Here is a 19,567-nt window from a genome sequence, read left to right on the forward strand (position 1 = left end):
TAATGCCAGACATTTTTTCAGTGACCATTCGAAAAATGCCAACCTGTTTTCAAAAAGTACATGCGAAGAATGCCAGGCCCTTTTTCCATAATTTGACAACTATTTTAAAAAAATGTATAACTTTTTTATTTATTGAAGGAAATTATCCATTGAGGTGTTGTTTTTTTATGTCATAATGTGAAGTGTTTGAAACAAATGAGTATTAAAATTTTTACAAATTTATATAATTTATATTTGTAAAAAACAAAAAATAAAAAAACAAAAACTTAAAAAAAAATTAGTTTGAACATATAAAGGTACCTTTTTTATTAGCCTTAACTAAAAAGTAGTTACTGGCAATTGTACTATATTTAATTGTTAACACACACGCCAAATTTGAAGAACTTGCCTTGAAAAATAGTGAAGTTACAGCGTTTTATTGAAAACCTTGTAAAGTCCACATTTTACAGTAAAATTCAGTAAGACATATTTTGGTCAGTTTCATTCAAAATCACTTTGTTTACACGTGTTGTTTAGCCCAATGTAAAAAAATTGTTTGTTGAAATAATAAAGAAAGTAGTTTACATAAAATTAAAATTAATTATTTACAATATAGGGTACATAATTTAAAATTTTTTTAACACTTGTGTTTGCCGAAGCACAAAGTATGAATCCCCCTCTTTTACTCATGGTCAAATCTATTTACAATAATCACAAAACTAATAATAATATAAGCAAACTGAAATAAACAAAAGAAAAGCACGAATAATTCCCATTAAAACATAACCTAGCAACAACGTATTACCACAGAAACCAGACGCTCATTGAATGATTGGACGTAAATGAGGTTGAAAACAGCTGATAACGTCATCACATGTTGAGTTTGTATCAATAGTAGTAGTGTCTAGATACAGTATGCAAAGTTTAGTGGCATTTAGTCAATAATTAAAACTACAATATAACAAAAACCGGACGAGCGCCCCCAGCGCACGTCGGCATTTTTCGTAAAACCTAATGACGTGCGCTCGCGGCGCACGTCGGCATTAAAAGGGTTAAATTTGAACATTTCATATATTTAGTGCTTTTTACATTAATCTATTGTAAGCGAAATTCCTTTCTGATGTTGGTAATTGTCAAGGACCGTAGTAAATTGTTTGAAATCAACTTGGGTTACTAATTGGGCCAATTCGTGTATTACTAACTCCAAAAAATGGACAAAAAAGTACACAAGCTATTTTTAAACATAGATCACTGATATGGAGTTAATAAATGTCTATACAAATAGAACATAACTGATACTTCTTTATGGAATGTAACTAACCAGTCACATACACAAGGCACATTTTAGAAAAAAATGTGTAAAATATACTGAGATGAAATCATATAGAGAGAGAAATGTCAACAATTGTGACCTTTTTTGCTGCTGGCCAATTGCATTACTACCGAGATTCTGAAAAATTGTCAGAAAGGTAGTCGAAGTTTAATACGTATAGTACAATCACCTTTCAAGTATGGCTTTCATGAAAACTTTAGAACTGTTAAAGCAGTTTCAGATCGGATTAACTGACTATATGTCTGGAGCTTTAAATGTAGTATAGAAGTAATTAACTCTAAAACTTACTTGAGAAAATCTCCATTGGTAGGCTTTATGATGACAGCACATGGATACTGCTGGGCTCTGACAAACGGGTAGGGCACTCTGGACAGAACAATAAGTGTATTTTAGTCAACAATTGTTATGTACTCTTATGATTTCTATTTGTAAGCTACTAACAAAGAAGTACCATTTAAATAGGTTTCGTTTTGCTTAGGATCAGATGATAGTAACTTAATATATGCCTCTGTAAACTATTCAAGAGATTTATGGATTGCTCTTCTATCTCAACCTTGCCAGTTGCCAGTGAATTTGTGTCCGTTCTTGAAAACGAAATAACCGGAAATTCACAGACTGGTTCATCAACCCTATGTATTAGGAGGAACCTGGATAGAATATTGGGCAGGCATTATTTTCCCTTGCAAATTTGGGATTAAAAATAATGGATTTTCTCCCACCTTTTAATTTCTTAAAATCTTGTTTTCTCCACTAAAAAGGAAGAAAAAACTGGATGTGGACAAAATTCATATTATTTCGTTGAAATTCCATTTCATTTTAGAGTAAATAATAACTTGTATAAAAAATATTGTAGCATACATACATGGTGCTGACATCTAGCCTAGCATTAAATTAAACCATAAGCTGTTTTTTCACTTATTTTTTTTTAATAAGTAAAATAAATGGTTGTATCCTTTTATTCCAATTTCCTAAATTAATAAAACTGTTTATGTATAACATTTAGTAGTTGGCTATCTGATTTAAAAAAATGGAGAGAGTCAACCTTAACAGTACTATTATTACCTTGAATTTAAGTAATTTAAATGTTTTGTAAAATCTTAATCTGTTTTTAATTTTAATAGTTTAAAACTAAAAACAACCATTCCAGTTATATTAATAAGGTATATAGGATAAATTACAATTAGTTATTTAAAGAGTACCAATAAACAACAATTTATTGACATTGTTTTTATTGAAAATATAGTTTGTTGTGATTGTTTTCGGAGAGGAAGTGTTGAGTTTGGACATAACTCGTCTTTCATTCTCGCCTTCCTGGTTCCGTTCTAGAGGTAAGACGGTAATTCAGTAATCAGTACTTTGTAACGGTTACTGAGAACCAAAAATACTGATAACTGATACTTTGTATCTAGTACTCCATATGGTCATAAGATACAGATGTTTTCTCGTACTGATTACTTTAATAGTCCTGAAGTACTTATATCCTTACTGATACCGAATACTGAAATAATGATCTGAGGCTAAAAAATACAAAATAAATAGCGCGATATATTTTAAATTTTTATATATTACTTTATAGTAAACGTTTATTATTATTTAAATCATTCAGTATTACTGACATATACTGCTGAAAGATCGTTCTCAACAAAGAAACGGATCAAGAACTTTTTAAGGAACAAAATTGGGCCTTATCTACTCTCTGTCCACTACGGGAAAATATCAGTTGTCTGGACCCCCCCCCCCCCAATTATTTCCTGGCTACGTTCTTGGACAGAAGTAGACGATTTTGGACCAAACTAGGGATTGGAATATCTTCCTGTGTTCATCACTTGGAGTGTTTTATTACAGTATCTCACCGAAAAAGTCGAATACAAACGCGTGAAAGACTAATAACCAAAGCTAAATGACGCTCGTTTAAATATTTTAGTGTTTTCAATTTAAATCTATTTTGTTGACAATCGACTATAAAAAAGATAGATATACGTGTCATCACAAAAAAAATATATATAAACCATTAAAAAATAACGTTTAGTATCTAAAGATCATCAAGAACATTATTATTATCATTGGCTCTCATAACCATTGCATTGTGAAGACCGTTTCACTATTGTGGTAAAGAACCCATTAAGTCCCTGACGTCAATTAAAATTTAATTTTTGGTAATTTTATAACAAGAGTACAGTATTTTTTATGTGCTGCCCATATCGATAATGGGCTGCATATAATAAAAATTAAATTAGAAACATTAAAACAATTTTTCGGCCAAACGTATTTTTTCAGAAAAAATCTTCTTTAAAAAAAATTAAATAAGTACCTCAGATTGGACGTATTACACCATGTACGGTTGATATTAACATAAACGTGTATATATTAACAAAGACTGGTATTTTCCCCAAAAAAGGTAACCTTGGAAATAGGTTCCAAAACCAATTCTACAACTTATAACCAAAACTCGACTTTGTACAACATAACAGTAATTTTCCCTACTACACGTGGGAGATTAGTAGAAAGCAATCGAAGACACGTTATTAATTATATTTTTGCCTCGACTTTTATGAAGGAAACAGGATTTTTCCGGAAATTTACCATCGTTCAGTGATACAAAAAAATCAGTAACACTACGTTTCGAGATCTGCAATCTGATCTCTTCCTCAGGTAAATATCCAACAAATCAAACTTGAGCGTATGTCAGGAATCACAACCACCATGTTGTGTGTCAACTTCACTAACTCTAAAACATGCACTTAATAAAAAACAAAACACAACACAAATTCTTTTAATGAACTACGGAATACAGGTCTCAATAGGTCTGCATTCGCCGACCAACCACATACAACTGACACTTTTATGTCATGAAGTTATTGTGGTGTTGCTGACACTAGGCACCCTACTCTAGACGCCCATTATGTTACTGTTAAATTTCTCCACTTACCGAACATACCATTGAATACAAAGAGGGGAAATGACTCACCTGAACGGAATGAGGGCGGGGGTGACGTTGGTAAGACTGGTGCGGCAGACTGGACAGTGCTCGGGCAACTGGAAACAGAAGACTCGGGGGCCACAGTGCTGCACACACAGTATCCCTGGGTCACAGTCCATCTGGAACACGCAGTTACCGTGAGCATAGGCTGATTAGCACTTCAACAAGGATAAATATAACACAAGGGCATGAGAATCAGAACAAAATCAAACCGTGCTGAAGTTTGTGCAGTAAAGTTCCGCTATTACAAAAATCCGCCTATTCCGAAACCCGTTTCTTTGTTGAGAACGATCTTTCAGCAGTACATGTCAGTAATGCTGGATTATTTAAATAATAATAAACATTTACTAAAAAGGTAATGTCAAATATTAAAACTTTGGGGGGTCCGGACCCCTTGGATCCTGCTCTAGCTACATCCTTGCAGTTCTGCCCATTGCAATCTACTTTCGGTATAACCGTGTTGAAGCTTGTGAAGTAAAGTCCCGCCTTTTCAGAAAACCATATATTCCGAAAATCCGCCTTTTCAGAAACCATATACTCCGAAAATCTGCCTATTCAGAAATCATATATTCCGAAAATCTGCCTATTCAGAACCCCGCTATTCCAAAAATTCGTCTATTCCGAAACCCTATATTCCGAATCTCGCTATTCCGGATAACCGCCTATTCCGATCCCCACTATTCCGAAAATCCACATGTTCCGAAACCCGCTATTCCGAAAATTCGTCTACTCCGAATAAAGTTCAGAAAAATACAGATATTTACATTTCATGTTTTATAAATAAAAAAAATCATTAAATCTTCAATTTTTAACTTTAAAACTAAAAGAAAGAAGAAATTATTAGAAGAAAATATATATTAAAAAGACATTCATGAAAAAACGTACGTGTTATACAAAATATACTGTACAAGGAACGTTTAATAAAGACATACCTGTGCTTAGAGCCTCGGTTCGAGGAAAGCACTAAACTAAGTTACCCACACTTAAGAGGTAAAGTCAGTGATATCTTCCGACGAAGTGCAGTGAATCGACATTAGGATGTAATGTTCCGCCATCGCCGCATAAACATAACATCATTAGGTGTTGATGAATCTTGTTGTTCGAGTTCGACTTAGCGTAAGGCGAGGTCAAGAGCATTTGCCGCGTCTGAGAGTGATTAAACTGACCTTCCCTTCCGGCTTTCACCTGTCCACGAGCCGGTCAACGCCGATATTATTCGTGAAATCCGCCTATTCCGGATTCCCGCTAATCCGAACAGAGTTCGGTCCCAATTAGTTCGGATTAGCTGGAATCTACTTGTATGTAAATAGTTAGTATGGAGAACCAAGGTGGTCATGTGCCAAAAATACACTTCCAAATGGATGACCTACAAAGCTTTAAATAAGAAATGAAATCCATAATTTTGAATGTTGCATCCATCTGTCTATAAATGCTCCACAATCGTAATAGACTGGGTACCTGATCATCAAAATTCCTCACCATCAAAAAACAAGATATTTAATAACCATCATTGCGGTTACCTTCCAGGCCCCTTGACAATACTTAACTCAAAAGAAGGTATAACAAATGATGTCAGGGTGTATTTTGAATCGGGTTTGACCCAAAGGTCACTAACAAATAGAATCTTTGATGGATATGAACCTTTCAAGGTGTGGGATGATAGACGAATTGGGCTATCAACTGACTGCAGTTCGAACGTGAAACTGCTTCACTGCTAACTCCCAAGATTAAAATTAAGGTTATAACTAATGCAATTCGATTAGCCACCATATCACATACATTAAATTAATGGTCTTGTGGTGCTAAATGATTATGTCTGCCGGCGGAGTTGTTCAGTAGCGATTCTCCTCCTGTCACTATAATTTTTTAATTAAAAATGTTTCGGTAGCTTTGATTTCTTAGATTCAGAAAATAATTTACACCACAGAATAAAGTTTTAATCACGAAATGCATCCGAGAGGTTACATCCACTAACTTGTTAATGTATACCAGAGAAAGGGTATCCAAGTATCTCAGAAATGAACAAACCTGCTGGGAAACAATGAGATGGTTTTGACAATGAATATATTACAGTCGAGATTAAAGGAAGTATTCCGTTTAACCCAGTTTCGGATACACGTACTGAAGACAACGTACCTTTTTGCCAGTTCGTATATTCTATGTATAGTATAAATACTGTAGTCTCTGCAATTTCCGTATTTTGCCTAAGAAATCCTGAATGAAGATATACAAATAGGAATAGTATAGTGGGATGGGCACTGATAACGCAATGCTCATCCTTGTTTACCTTACCCGAATTCAACGCAGAGAAAAGGACGGTTTAAATGAACCCTGCAGGCCCTCCTGCTCTGGTGGTCTTGTTATTCTACCTATTTATACGTTTTATATACCTATTTCAGTTTATATTATTACCCTAAGACTGTTCGCGCTAGGAGACTAGTTGTGAATTTTGGGCTTATCAATCTCTATTCCTCAATATTTATTCGAGGGGTTCGTAAGAAAATATTGTACCCATGGCCAACGCGAAAAAAGTCTTAACCGGATAAAAATACAGTACATTGGGTTCAGTCTGCCACGCCTTCTTCCACCTATCGATTTTCTAAAAATTCCCTGCCTCTTTTAAACAGGAGGCTTGGTAACCATGAATAGCAATTACTACGAACTACATGGAAAACTACGAACATCAACCATGACTAGCTGTTATATTACTCACACCGCACCAATCAAGAATAGCTTTACCTATGACATCAACCATGAATGCCAAATTGCATCAACCATAAATAGTGTTTACTAATAACAACAACCATGACTAGCTGTTATTACTCGCACCGATCAAGAATAGCTTTAACTATATCAACCATGAGTAGTGACTACGAACATCAACCATGACTAGCTGTTATTACTCGCACCAATCAAGAATAGCTTTGACTATGACGTCAACCATGATAGCCTAATGGCATCAACTATAAATAGTGTTTACAACTAACATCAACCATGACTAGCTGTTATTACTCGCAACGATCAAGAATAGCTTTAACTATGACGTCAACCATGATAGCCTAATGGCATCAACCATAAATAGTGTTTACTACTAACATCAACCATGACTAGCTGTTATTACTCGCATTAATCAAGAATAGCTTTAACCATAACGTCAACCATAAATGCTCCTACTAATGACACCAACCATGAATAGGGTGTACTACCAACATTAACCATGTATAGCTGTTACTACTAGCATCAATCAAGAATAGCTTTAATTATAACGTCAACCATGAATAGGGTGTACTACCAACATAAACCATGAACAGCTTTTACTACTAGCATCAATCAAGAATAGCTTTAATTATGACGTCAACTACGAATGCTCCTAATAATGGCATCAACCATGAACATATACTGCTGACATCAGTCATGAAAATTTCATATACTATAATTGCAACAACCATAAATAACTCATACTACTGTCATCAACCATATATATTAGATTTTACTATGAACTAGTGACAATGACCGGTATTAGAAACTATAGTAGACCCAGGGTCTTTGAATAAGGCATACCATTACACAGTCATACATGTCGACTGAAATATCGTGTTGGGAAAGAATGCGCTAAAGACAGTTTTAAAGCAACATACAATCAAGGAGCAGAAATTCACACAGCCATTCCTATGTGGCATCTGTCACTAAAACTCTGATATCCAAGGGGTGATAAGAATTGCCCCAAGATTACATCCAAATTGATGTTTTCTCTAATCTATAAAAGATTAATATATTATATCTCTAATCTAGTAAGTCCCCGTCTTCTACGTCAGTCTAGGTAGTGGTTGATTATTAATTAAGAAACCCTCCTACGAGAACCGCCGTGAATTAAGGAGATGCTGACAGGCATGTATTCAAGGAAGACCGAGTTTAACACAAGAAGCAAGGGTATGTGTGTACCCTTCTTACATTCAAAACCAGGAGAAATGCTTCTTGCATTCATGCTTATCTCCTTCCAAAATAACAAATCAATGAAAACTACAAATGGATGTAAAGTAATTATTTTATAGGTGCACTGTGATTCGAGATTGTTACAGTTAAAAACTCGGAAAGGCCGACCTTGATAATGATAAAGACTGTAAGTTTACGAGTTAATGTTGGAGCACGAGTTAGGCGAGGGGAGAGGGGGGGGGGGTGGCGTGTTGTTTACGCTGTATCCATGGATACACCAGCCACGACAGACACCGTGGAGGAGGAAGGGACAGTGTAAGCGGTGCCTCCACTACAGCTCGGGCCGCTACTATCTGGCGGGTAATTTTATTATTTTTATTATTATTATTATAAGTCATTTACAATAATAAAAATTACTTGCCGTAATATAGTATTAGTATATACTATTGATATTTCAATTCGTATTTAGTGCTTTTTGGCGAGCAAAACCGGTCAGTGAATGAACAAAATATTTTTATTTATACGTAACCTAAACAACATTTTAATTTTTGCTATAGAATTTTTTATTTATTTATTAAAAATGTATAGGTAATTTATTTCCTGAAAAATGCAATACAACTGCTGGAAAAAAAGGGACATACTGAAGCTACGATATAAAATTGCATTCGTTTGTAGCAATTTATAACGAATATTTCATTAAATGCATTCGTTACTAAGCTTAATTAAGTCTCCCATGTCATGAAAGTTCTAAATTCTAAATTTAAAATCTTCACTAAATTTTATGCCATTCGCTAAAAACTGTATCGATTCTTTTAGGGGACTTTGCGAAAGAGGAGTGAAAGATTTCATTCAAGTAGTTTACTGTCAGTAAATAATAGTAGGGAATGATATTTATTTGGTGACTGTATATATTAATACACAATTAATACTGTGCTCTATTTAAATTCTGATAAAATGTCATAACTACTGTGTATATAAATCTAAAAACAAACACTCAAATAGTATACTTTTTATTTCTGTGAGGCCTTTGTACTCAAGAAACACATCATCAGACCCACATAACTAAATAAAAGCGGTTACATTAATATATACAATAATAATGTTTCACATAGATACTTTCCAGTGATAGAGTATTATCTCCTTGTATTTTTAATGACATACGTTTTTATTTAAGTACACAATTGTTTATATTATTATTGTAACCACTTTTATACAGTTACGTGAGTCTGATGATGTGTTCCTTGAGGACGAAAGGCCTCACAGAAATAAAAAGTATATTATTGGAGTGTTTGTTTTTAAAATTTATAAAGTCAATCCAATAAGAAAAGAGCTTCTAGAATGCCAGAACTACGTGTACCATAAAATAACATCTTAGAGGTTTAATATTTTTTGAAGTACGTTGGCATTACTGCTTGATTGTGTCTAACTGATATTTACGATCTAAAATTAGAAAATATATATTCCATTTCCAAAATTCTCAGATAACTTCATGATACCAGATCCAATGGGGTGAGTTTATCTCACATTATCAATATATTTAAGGAAAGTTAAAACAATAACTTCAGCAAATAATAATAATTTTATTCAACTAAGATATGACAAACTGCCATATGTGTACAATGGTCTACGTAAACTGTGCAAACCGTGCACTATATCTCAAAATGGTTAACATTTAGTTTTGCCATGTTTATTGGTATGGGTTATGAACCTTAAACATACTACCAAACCATTTATAGTCAATCCAGGGCTTCTAAAGCTTCTAAATCCACCATTAAACTGAAAAAGTAGGAAGTCAGTGTAGTTGCATAACAACTGAGTAAAATATGTGTTGTTTAATAAGATTATATTCGGACAATATTAATATTTAATTTTACATAACAAAGTCATATTGTGGTTTACTGCCGAGATTTCCCTTGTATTCCAAGCTTGCACTGAACCTCTTGGTCACTGGTCTGTTATCGTGCATTGCTGCAAATTGCGTCTTTAGGAAGTATAGTCTAATGAATAAGGCATAGTATGGGTATTCAAACTTAAGTTTACACGTTCTATAGAACAAATACACAATTTATTGAGTGTTTGCAACGAAAGCAGTGTAGCTTTAGGATCAAATTTGTCTCTCACACAATTATTCTAGAGTCAAACTTGTATTAATGGAATTTATCCCCAATCGCCATATAAATTTCCACAAAATATGCGATATCCGAAGCAGATTTCGAGTGATTTTGAAGCCAAGGAGGCGGAGCTTTAGTGTCAAATCCTCATTTGACACAAATACTCTCACAGTATTATGGGTGAATCGGTTTACAACCAAATCGTGCATGGTTTTTTCCTGGAACATATTTAACTGAGTGTCGTTTTTGAGCGCCTGTAGTGACTTTTGGAGGCGGGTTTTCGACTGTAGTAGTGACTTTTCATGACTAAATACTCGTATTTTGTATGAACTTTAACCAAAAGGGCAATAGTCGAAGAAGACAATGAATTCTACTTCCCGGATGATCCTGGACCACTAAAGTCTTACCACTCAAAGACCGGAATCTCGCAGAGTCAGGGATTTTAGAAATCCGGAGATCGAGATTTTTTTAAAGATCGGGAGCATTTATAAGCCAGGATCTCTCAGAAACGCAGATCGCTCGGAGATTGGGGAGAGCGAGGGCGGGATTTTCAAAAGCCTTGAACTGTCACGGTTCAGAGTTTTCAATACACAAACAGGATTGCAGAATCCGAGATTTTCCATTTGATAAGCACTGACATTTATACAAGGAGCTTTCAGAAACAGCTCTTTGGCTTTATCTCTTTGGATTGAGATCTAGATACCAGAAGCTTCTAGAAACCAGGGTTTAGAGATTGGGATCTCACATAGCAAGCTTTTCCAGAGATTGGCAATTTCAGTAAATTAGGTCTCTGACACCTGCAGATCTACATAAAGCAATCGTCGTTTTCCAAAGGCGATCGTTCTAATTATTCCGATTACATTTCCATCCCTTATAGTCCAATAGATGACTTAGACACAAGTATGTTTTACAGAATGATTCATTAAAGTTGGAAAGACACTTTTTTATGAAACTCCATTTCTGTACAGACAAGAATGGGATCTATGATGGTGCATGGAATTTGGATAAGGCCATTAAAGTCATCACTCAGTACGCTGACACAGTTTTTGACAAATTTTTCTTTTCTTCTATGACTGTCTGTCTGGAGTAGATCTCGAATGGAATGGGATATAGATTTGAAATTTTTCAAGCAACCTTAGCGAAGCCTGTTACGACACACGGTGTGGCGTACTCCTTCCTTGTCAGAATGTGATATATCCCGATTTAATATTTTACATAGTATGAATCCATTTTGATACATCATTACGGCAGGTCTAGAATCAATTGATTGGAAGCGCTCTCTATGTTCTGCCAAGTAAAGAATTAATAATACAGAAGTAAATTTAAATCGCTCTCCTAGATCAGAGTAAGGAGGATTTAAGACCGATATTAGGGATGTTGACAGAACATGGGCTCCTAAGGAAACATCTTATGAGGGTGGGGCTTAGCCAGACTGAAGAATGTAGACTCTGTGGAGAAGAGGAGGAATCAGCAGAGCATATTTGGTTAAATTGTCCTGCCATCTCAAAAATTCGGAAAAGATTCCTGGGAGCATATCTCCTCTGTTCCAAGGACATCAGAGAAAAGGATCCCTCAAATCTGATAGGCTTCTGCAAAAGCCTCGGACTCTGAGGACACAAATTTAAGTAAGGGAGGCGCAAAGGTCCTTCTAGGACTAACCGCGGGGACAAACCGTCCTTTTCCCTCAGGACAAAAAAAGGGGGTTGGTAAAATGTAAAATGAAGATTCCCATTATCCTACAAATCGGCTTTTCAAAAATAATAATTCGGCCTTTCACCAGGACAAACACTCATCATTAACAACACTCGAGTAATTTGAATCGTCCCATAAAAAAGTAACATATTACCAACAGCACAGCGCTGAAAAGATAAGTGTGATTGCGCTTTTCAACCAATCACCTGTCGGCGGAAGCTGGGAGCACCGTTAACCAGGTGTAAAGACCGGAAGTGGAATGGTAATGGCGATGATGATGTGCGGGCGAAGAGGAGACAGGTTGGTCACAATGAGGAGGAAGCAGCAGGCAACCACCGTAACATGACAGGCCATACAACATAAACATACAACACAAACATGCGGTGCATTGTAATTAGTGTTGCACCATCGTGTTTAAAGTGACGTCATTTTGAAACTTGTCTAACTGGCAATTTTGAACCATACAAACACCATCGATTTCGATGGTGGTGCGTTTCACATAGTATTTGGCTGAGCGTTAGTGAAGATTTTTACATTGGTCTTAAAACCATGCTTAAAACACGAAAATAGCTGAATAGATCAACTGATTACAATCATGTGATATTTTTTAATGTGGCAGTAACACATGTGGCTACACACTTCAAATATTGCATGCAGCCATAGCGAAGTCTGTTGTACGACACGTGTTGTGGCTTAATCCTACCTTGTCTCTATATAGGCAGAATCGAGTTCGATGATGGTGAATGTCCCTACACGAGATTTGACTGAGCGTCAGCGAAGGCTATTGCTTAAGGGGCTAGTAAAATTAATCGTCTGTCTGTCTACAGAATATCTTGAGAACGAAGTCATAATAATCTAATAATGAGCTTTAACACACAATAAAATGAATAAAACAACGTTTCAAGGATTGAAATCTATCCTCTTCGTCAGGTGAAAATGTAATTAAGTATATACAAAAGAAAGCAAAAATTAGAGAAAGAAAAAGGTTCAACCATACCATACCAGAAAATTGTATTTTTATATTTTTTCGTGTATTAATTACGAGTATATTCATACCTGGACAAGAGGATAGATTTCAATCCTCGAGAGGCTGTGTTATACATTGTGTAACATATAACGATGGCAAATCTTCGAATTTCTATGATCTTCCCATCGTCATTAACAAACTTGAACACGTTCAACACGACGTGTACCCCACCGGGTACACGCGATCTTTCACAACTGCAGTCATGTACCAGATCGGGTACACACCGGGCTTTTGTTAAGCGCGTCGTGCGCCCGATGAGGTACACATTGCTATGCATTTCCGTGTTGAGTTTTTATTGTTTTCCTGTTTTTGTTGTTGTTGGTTTTTAAATGTGATCCCGCGCTTAAATAAATACCTATACACATAATTTCTTTGCCCCTTGGGGTACACGGAGAAACATTGAACACATATTGAATTTTTGTGTGAAAAACTGCGAATTTTCCATAAATTTATAGTTATACTTAGACGTTTAACGTAAAAAAATATTCCGGTTGTTTGCCATTATTATTGAAAAATTCGACGGCAAACAAATAAGTCCGAAAATAAGCCACAGTCGTGAACGTGCTTTAAACAAAGAACAAAACTAAAGTTGCAGAACGCTTTCGTGGAACAAGTCAATATGTTACACACTCTTCTAACACTTTAAAAGTTTAGCTTGAAGGTCACAATGGGCAGTCTTATTTCCTCTCAGCGCGCGATGGCCTTAACCCACCGACAGAAGCAGTATAATCTCTTCACCCTATAGATTAATTTTGGATGGAAATTTAGCATATTACTGAAATCCTAAATAACCTTTAAGTTTAAACACTCTAAACCAATGTGAATGGTAAGTTTAGCTCCAGTTCACCTTTCTCTTAGTATACTGCCAGACAAAGGAATCTCATGGCATTCGAGAAGTTCCTCACAAGTGGGTGAGATCATTTTTTAGTCATAGAAAGCAAAAGAATCCATATTTCAATCCAATTAAATGTCAAATTCATTTAATCTTATTACGGAGTCCCTCAGGGATCTATTCTCAGTCCAGTCCTATTTTTATGTAATGTAAATTACACAGGGCCATCATTACAGTACGTGCGAATCGTACAGTATGCTGACGATAAAAACGAAGTGAAAATTTGAACCTCAAACCTTTACCGATCTCAATATTGTTGACCAAAATGTAATCAATATAAATGTACAACTAAGTTATCAAAACAAAATTACAAAATTATCTAAAAAAATATTAGTTGTGAATTTTTCCTTCGTCCTTCAGACTACCGTAATGTTAGGAGACACCTTATTGGAAGAAGTCCATACAAACAAAATCCTTGGAATACACTTTTTTATGGGGTTGACATATAATGATCACATTGATTCTGTACGTGCCAAATTATCCTCCGGCATCTATATCTTGAGGCCTTCAACAAAATACTGCCTGACTCAGGTCCTGGTGATGACATATTTTGTCTTAATTTACTCATTTTAATTTGCATCTGGAGTCACTTTAATTTTCAAATTAAAGTCTATATTTGAGTTCGTCCTCAGGTATTGTGCGAACAGATAGACAGACAGATGCAAACTGTTCAGCCCCTTGAGTGATAAACCTCACTAACGCTCAGACAGTTGTAACTAGAAGAACGACATGGCAATATGGCGGATTCTAACAGGGTTAAACTGTTCAGAAAAGGTTATAGGAGGAATTTAAACCTACAAATGTAGATAGACCGTATTGGACCGCATGTTCTTAGCACAGCATAGGAACAAATATAGCCAAGTTAATTCAAAACAGTTCAAGACATTACATTTACCGACAAATTGTTCTACAGCTAACTTAGTAAGGACATAACAGTAAATCTTCCCGGTTGGTGTAAAGTCGGGAAAGTCCAGATTGATGTGACGGTAAGTAAGTCGGGGGGACCCCAGGGGTCGGGCCTGGGGCCGTCGCTCTTGCCTCCAGTCGCGTGTCACTATCGATCCCAACCCCTATCCTGCTTAAATATACATTCGGCCGGTCTGTCATCGTTTCGTGTGGTAACTTCACCCACGTGATAACCTTCAGGCCGGTTGTTTAACCCTGTCATGTCACCCATCCATCTGGTAGTGCGCGCTGCGGTCGAGGTCCTCAAGCCGTCGACGTCTCTGGACTCAAAGTGCGGAACGTCTTCGTGTTATCCTTATGCCATATTAATGTATATACTAAACACTCACATATTAAGATTATATGGCCTGCACGGCTGAGACAAACCCATACAGCACAAACCTATCCATTGTATGTGCATCATGGATATCCACGATATACAATAGATATACAGTGGTATCCACAGAATATACATAAGATATCCAAATGTCTCGATTCTGTATATCCCGTGTATACCCACCATGTATATCCTGTAGCTCTACTGTGTATATTCTATACATAGGAGAATCTCAAATGTACATTTATCAAATGTACACATTTGATAAATACACCATATATACAATGTATGTCCACCATGGATATCAACGATATACAAGATATCCAATGGCCTAATTCTATATGTCTACCATGTATATCCTGTGAAGTTTCTGTGGGTATTCTATGCACATTAGATAAATCCATTCATGTACACTACATATACACTAGATCATCCATAGATATTTGAAATGTCTACCAGATGACCAGTGTATATCCACTGGATCTTGTGTGAATTTTTTTTAGAATATCCACCAGATATCCATTTAATTCACATTTATACACACTTTTATATCCACTAGATAGTTCCTGTACATCCATTAAAGTTTTCATAAATATACATTAATTGAAATAAAATATACTCATAAATAAAATAAAATAAAATACAGTACTACATTTATAAATGGTATATATAGTCTCTTAGAGCAGTTTCAAAAGAAAACTACAATATTTTGTTGTAATTAACAACTTTTTCAAGTACACTTTTAAAATATACACAGAATAAAATAAACAAACAAAAGAAGAAACACTTGATAATAAACATTCTAAATGTAGATACAATTTTGATATGTAAACAAGTTTTGATTAGTTGTTAATTTAACAATAATAACATAATATTGAATTTAGGTAAATTTGTATCACAATCTAATTATTGAAGTCGAAAACAATAATTTAGCGAAATGTTAAGTCCATATGGTTGTTTAGATTTTAATATAAGTTGGTGTGCCAATTCATTATTCCTTAAATTTAAATCATTTCGAGAGCTGTTTTCACAAGGAGTAATTTTGCTTATAGCTTTGAGTTTGTAACAATCCTCAAAGCTTTTGTTATGGTGAATAGCGTGTAAGGCTACTGGTTTTTTGTCGTCTTTGTGATTGATAGAAAAACGGTGACCGGTCATTCTTACCCGCAAAGAATTTGAGGTTTGCCCAATGTAGTCCTTGGGACAAAACCTACAGGTTAGCTGGTAAATTGAATTGTTGGAGGTACAGTCCAATTTACCAGCTATTGGATAAGTCTTTTTAGTGACGCTACTTTGGAATTGATCGGTCTTATCCATAATTTTGCAAATACCACACCGTGGTTTATTATAAGGTTCACAGCCAAAAGATAAATTTTCATAATTTTTTCCAACATGAATATTGGGCCTTACAAGCATATTCTTCAAATTTTTAGGTCTATTAAATACTATTCTAGGTGGCCTGGACAATAATTTCTCAGTTAAGGGCGAGTTTTTTTTTTTAAATCATAGCCAATTTTCATAACTCTATTGAATTTGTGCAAACCAGGATAAAATTTTGTTATAAATTTAGGATCATTTTGGAAGTGATTTGGAATATTTGTAGCCTTTTTTGGTTGTCTGAGCTGCCGGTTCAAAAGTTTTTTAGGGTATCCCCTGTTAGAAAGAGCTCTTTAGTAAGTTTGCTTTTGTAAATTTTGAAATCTGAAGCGTTTGTACATAAGGATTTGGCTCTAAGGGAAAGACTTTTTGGAATGGACTTTTTTACATGATTTGGATGGCAGCTACTGTAATGTAAGTAATTCATTTTATTAGTACCCTTAACATGTATTTTGGTTTTAAAATACGATTTTCTAGAAAAACTTCAACATCCAAAAAAGTAACGATTTTGTGATTAATATTCCAATTAAAGTTAAGACATGAAAATTTATTTAAACTATCAAAGATATGATGAATTTTCCTCTAACCCATGATTCCAGACTACAAAAATATCATCTATAAATCTTAGCCACAATAAAGGAAGGAAATTTTGAGTTTTAAGAAAATTTTGTTCTACAAATCCCATAAAAAGGTTGGCGTATGATGGGGCCATTCGAGTACCCATCGCCGTTCCTTAAATTTGGAGATAGTTCTGATCCATGAATTTGAAATTATTCATTAATAAAATTAAATGAATGAGTGAGGTTAGAAAGTTTGTTGAAGGTTTAGTATTATTTGGCCTTCTTTCATGAAAATGTGTGGCGGCTTCCAGACCACCTTGATGTGGAATGTTAGTGTAAAGCGATTCTACATCTATCGTCACAAGAATCGTCTCATCAGGAAGTGGCTGGTGAACATCCTTGAGTCTTGATAAAAAGTGTCCGGTGTCTTTGATGTAGGATGGAAGATTTCTCACCAGGGGTTGCAGGTTGTCATCTACGAATGCTGAGATTCGCTCTGTAGGAGAACCGATGCTTGCCACGAAAGGTCTGCCAGGAGGTGGTCTCGATGGTTTATGTATTTTTGGTAAATGGTAGAAAATTGGTGTTTTCGGTGCTGTTGGGACAAGAAGATTTAGCATATCATCTGAAAGATCCTCATTAGCAGCCTCTTGAGTAAGGTATTCATGGATTTCTTGGTTAAATGCTGATGTTAGTTCTTCATCAATTTGTTTGTACGTAGAACTATCACTTACTGTAGCTGTCTTTCTGCCTCTTTTATGTGATCAACCTTGTTTAAAATTACAATAGAATTGCCTTTGTCCGAAGGCAAAATCATAATTTGATAAATTATTTTGAAGTGACCTAATTGCTTTTCGTTCAGCATGAGATATGTTTTTAGAATTAGGAAGACTGTCTGGCAGATCAGGATTTGAAATATTTGCCAAAATTAAACTTATGAATTGCTCAACAGGGTGTTCTAGTGGAAGTGGTGGAGGTTGCCATCCCGAACGATCTTTGAATTTTAGTAAACATTGAGGAGTTCTATTTTTATCATCACAAGGGTTTTGACTGAAATAATATTTTATTCTTATGTTTCTTGCGAATTCCAAAGCATCGGTTACGAAGTTAATGTGATTAAATTTGTATGGTGTAGGGGAAAAGGTTAGGCCTTTCTTTAATACCAAATTTTCTTTAGACGAAGGTTTGTAAATGGATAAATGTTCAATGTTTATCAGAGAGTCATCAGTGTTATGATTATTTTTATTTAATTTTGAAGCATTTTTGTAGTGTTTTTTTGGGTTGTTTTTGTCGCTTTGATAATCGCTTGGAGATGAAGTAGCATAATTTTGAGGAATCACTTGAGATAGTGTATCTTCTGATTTCACTGTGTGAAGTTCATTTCGTAGCACTGACAGTTTATGGAGAAGTTTTTGAGATTTGTTACTCATAAATCTTTTAGTGCCAAGTAGGATTTCATTATAAAATTTAATAATATCTGTACCGTTTTTTTCATAAGAAAGTGAAATGAAAATCTTGTACAGATGTGCGTCATGTTCATGTGCCAAAATCCTATAAGAATTCAATACTAGCCGTGTAAGTTCTAGGTTAACCCTTTGCAGCATATAGGTGTATGCTATTGTGTAGGGATGGAGGTAAAGCAAAACCCGGGAATTTCAGACGGAGACCATGTGGTGTGAGACCAATTGATAGACAAGCATTCAAAAACGAAATATGACATTTTAATTGAGCTAATTTGTAAGCATGGTATCTAAAGTTTTTCATGAGTTCAGGTGAATTCTTCATTGTTTAAACTATGATGTGAAGAGTGTGATGATGAAGGTGAAGATTGTTCGTTACCAGTAGGTTTGTTAAATCCTTAACGTCTTGAAGTGTGTTGCTTATTGGCTTAAATAGTCTTTAATATATATATATATATTAAACACTCACATATTAAGATTATAATATGGCCTGCACGGCTGAGGCAAGGAGAAGGAAAAATTAAGACGATGGCGCTTTTAACGCCTTTAGACTGATCTTCTAGGATTAATAAGAAGAAACATTATCAAACATAACATCTTTGGCTGATAAATACTCATCAATAAGTGCAAACATTCGTGACCATCAAAGAATCACCAAATCATGTCTAAAACTGTGTTTTGATCAAAACGAAAATAAAATCGCCACTTTTAATATTTGCAGAATACGAGCCATCATTATAATTTGCTGGTGATAAATTAGTTCGGCAAAGTAATTTACAACTCCGAACATCCGCGTTGCGAGCCAAGTTTCTGCCAAATGAAGACTGCGTGGCAAGGAAGTTGCCAACTTGGACTATAAACACCAGAATGAACACGTCGCACAGCGAGAGCTGCCACCCTCTTATCTGCGTTTGGCTGACACGCGAGACCAGGAACTAAGG

General features: G+C 35.3%; 2 protein-coding genes across 3 annotated transcripts in view; one reads left to right on the forward strand and one right to left on the reverse strand.

The window, feature by feature from the left end:
- The window catches only part of LOC124364234 (MKRN2 opposite strand protein), a 50,921-nt gene that overhangs the window by 5,837 nt on the left and 25,517 nt on the right, over positions 1 to 19,567 (reverse strand). For both annotated transcript variants that reach the window (XM_046819558.1, XM_046819559.1), the window contains exons 2-3: positions 4,281 to 4,411; positions 1,601 to 1,678 (exon numbers count right to left, since the gene is read on the reverse strand). In XM_046819558.1, coding sequence (XP_046675514.1) covers positions 1,601 to 1,678; positions 4,281 to 4,411 — 209 coding nt within the window. The remainder of the gene's footprint in view (positions 1 to 1,600; positions 1,679 to 4,280; positions 4,412 to 19,567) is intronic.
- The window catches only part of LOC124365344 (protein eyes shut), a 38,593-nt gene continuing 27,528 nt past the window's right edge, over positions 8,503 to 19,567 (forward strand). The window contains exon 1 of the mRNA XM_046821319.1: positions 8,503 to 8,585. The gene's annotated coding sequence lies outside the window, so the exon portion shown is untranslated. The remainder of the gene's footprint in view (positions 8,586 to 19,567) is intronic.

The sequence above is a fragment of the Homalodisca vitripennis genome, chromosome 6 (genome assembly GCF_021130785.1).
Source record: "Homalodisca vitripennis isolate AUS2020 chromosome 6, UT_GWSS_2.1, whole genome shotgun sequence".
Taxonomy (NCBI): domain Eukaryota; kingdom Metazoa; phylum Arthropoda; class Insecta; order Hemiptera; family Cicadellidae; genus Homalodisca; species Homalodisca vitripennis.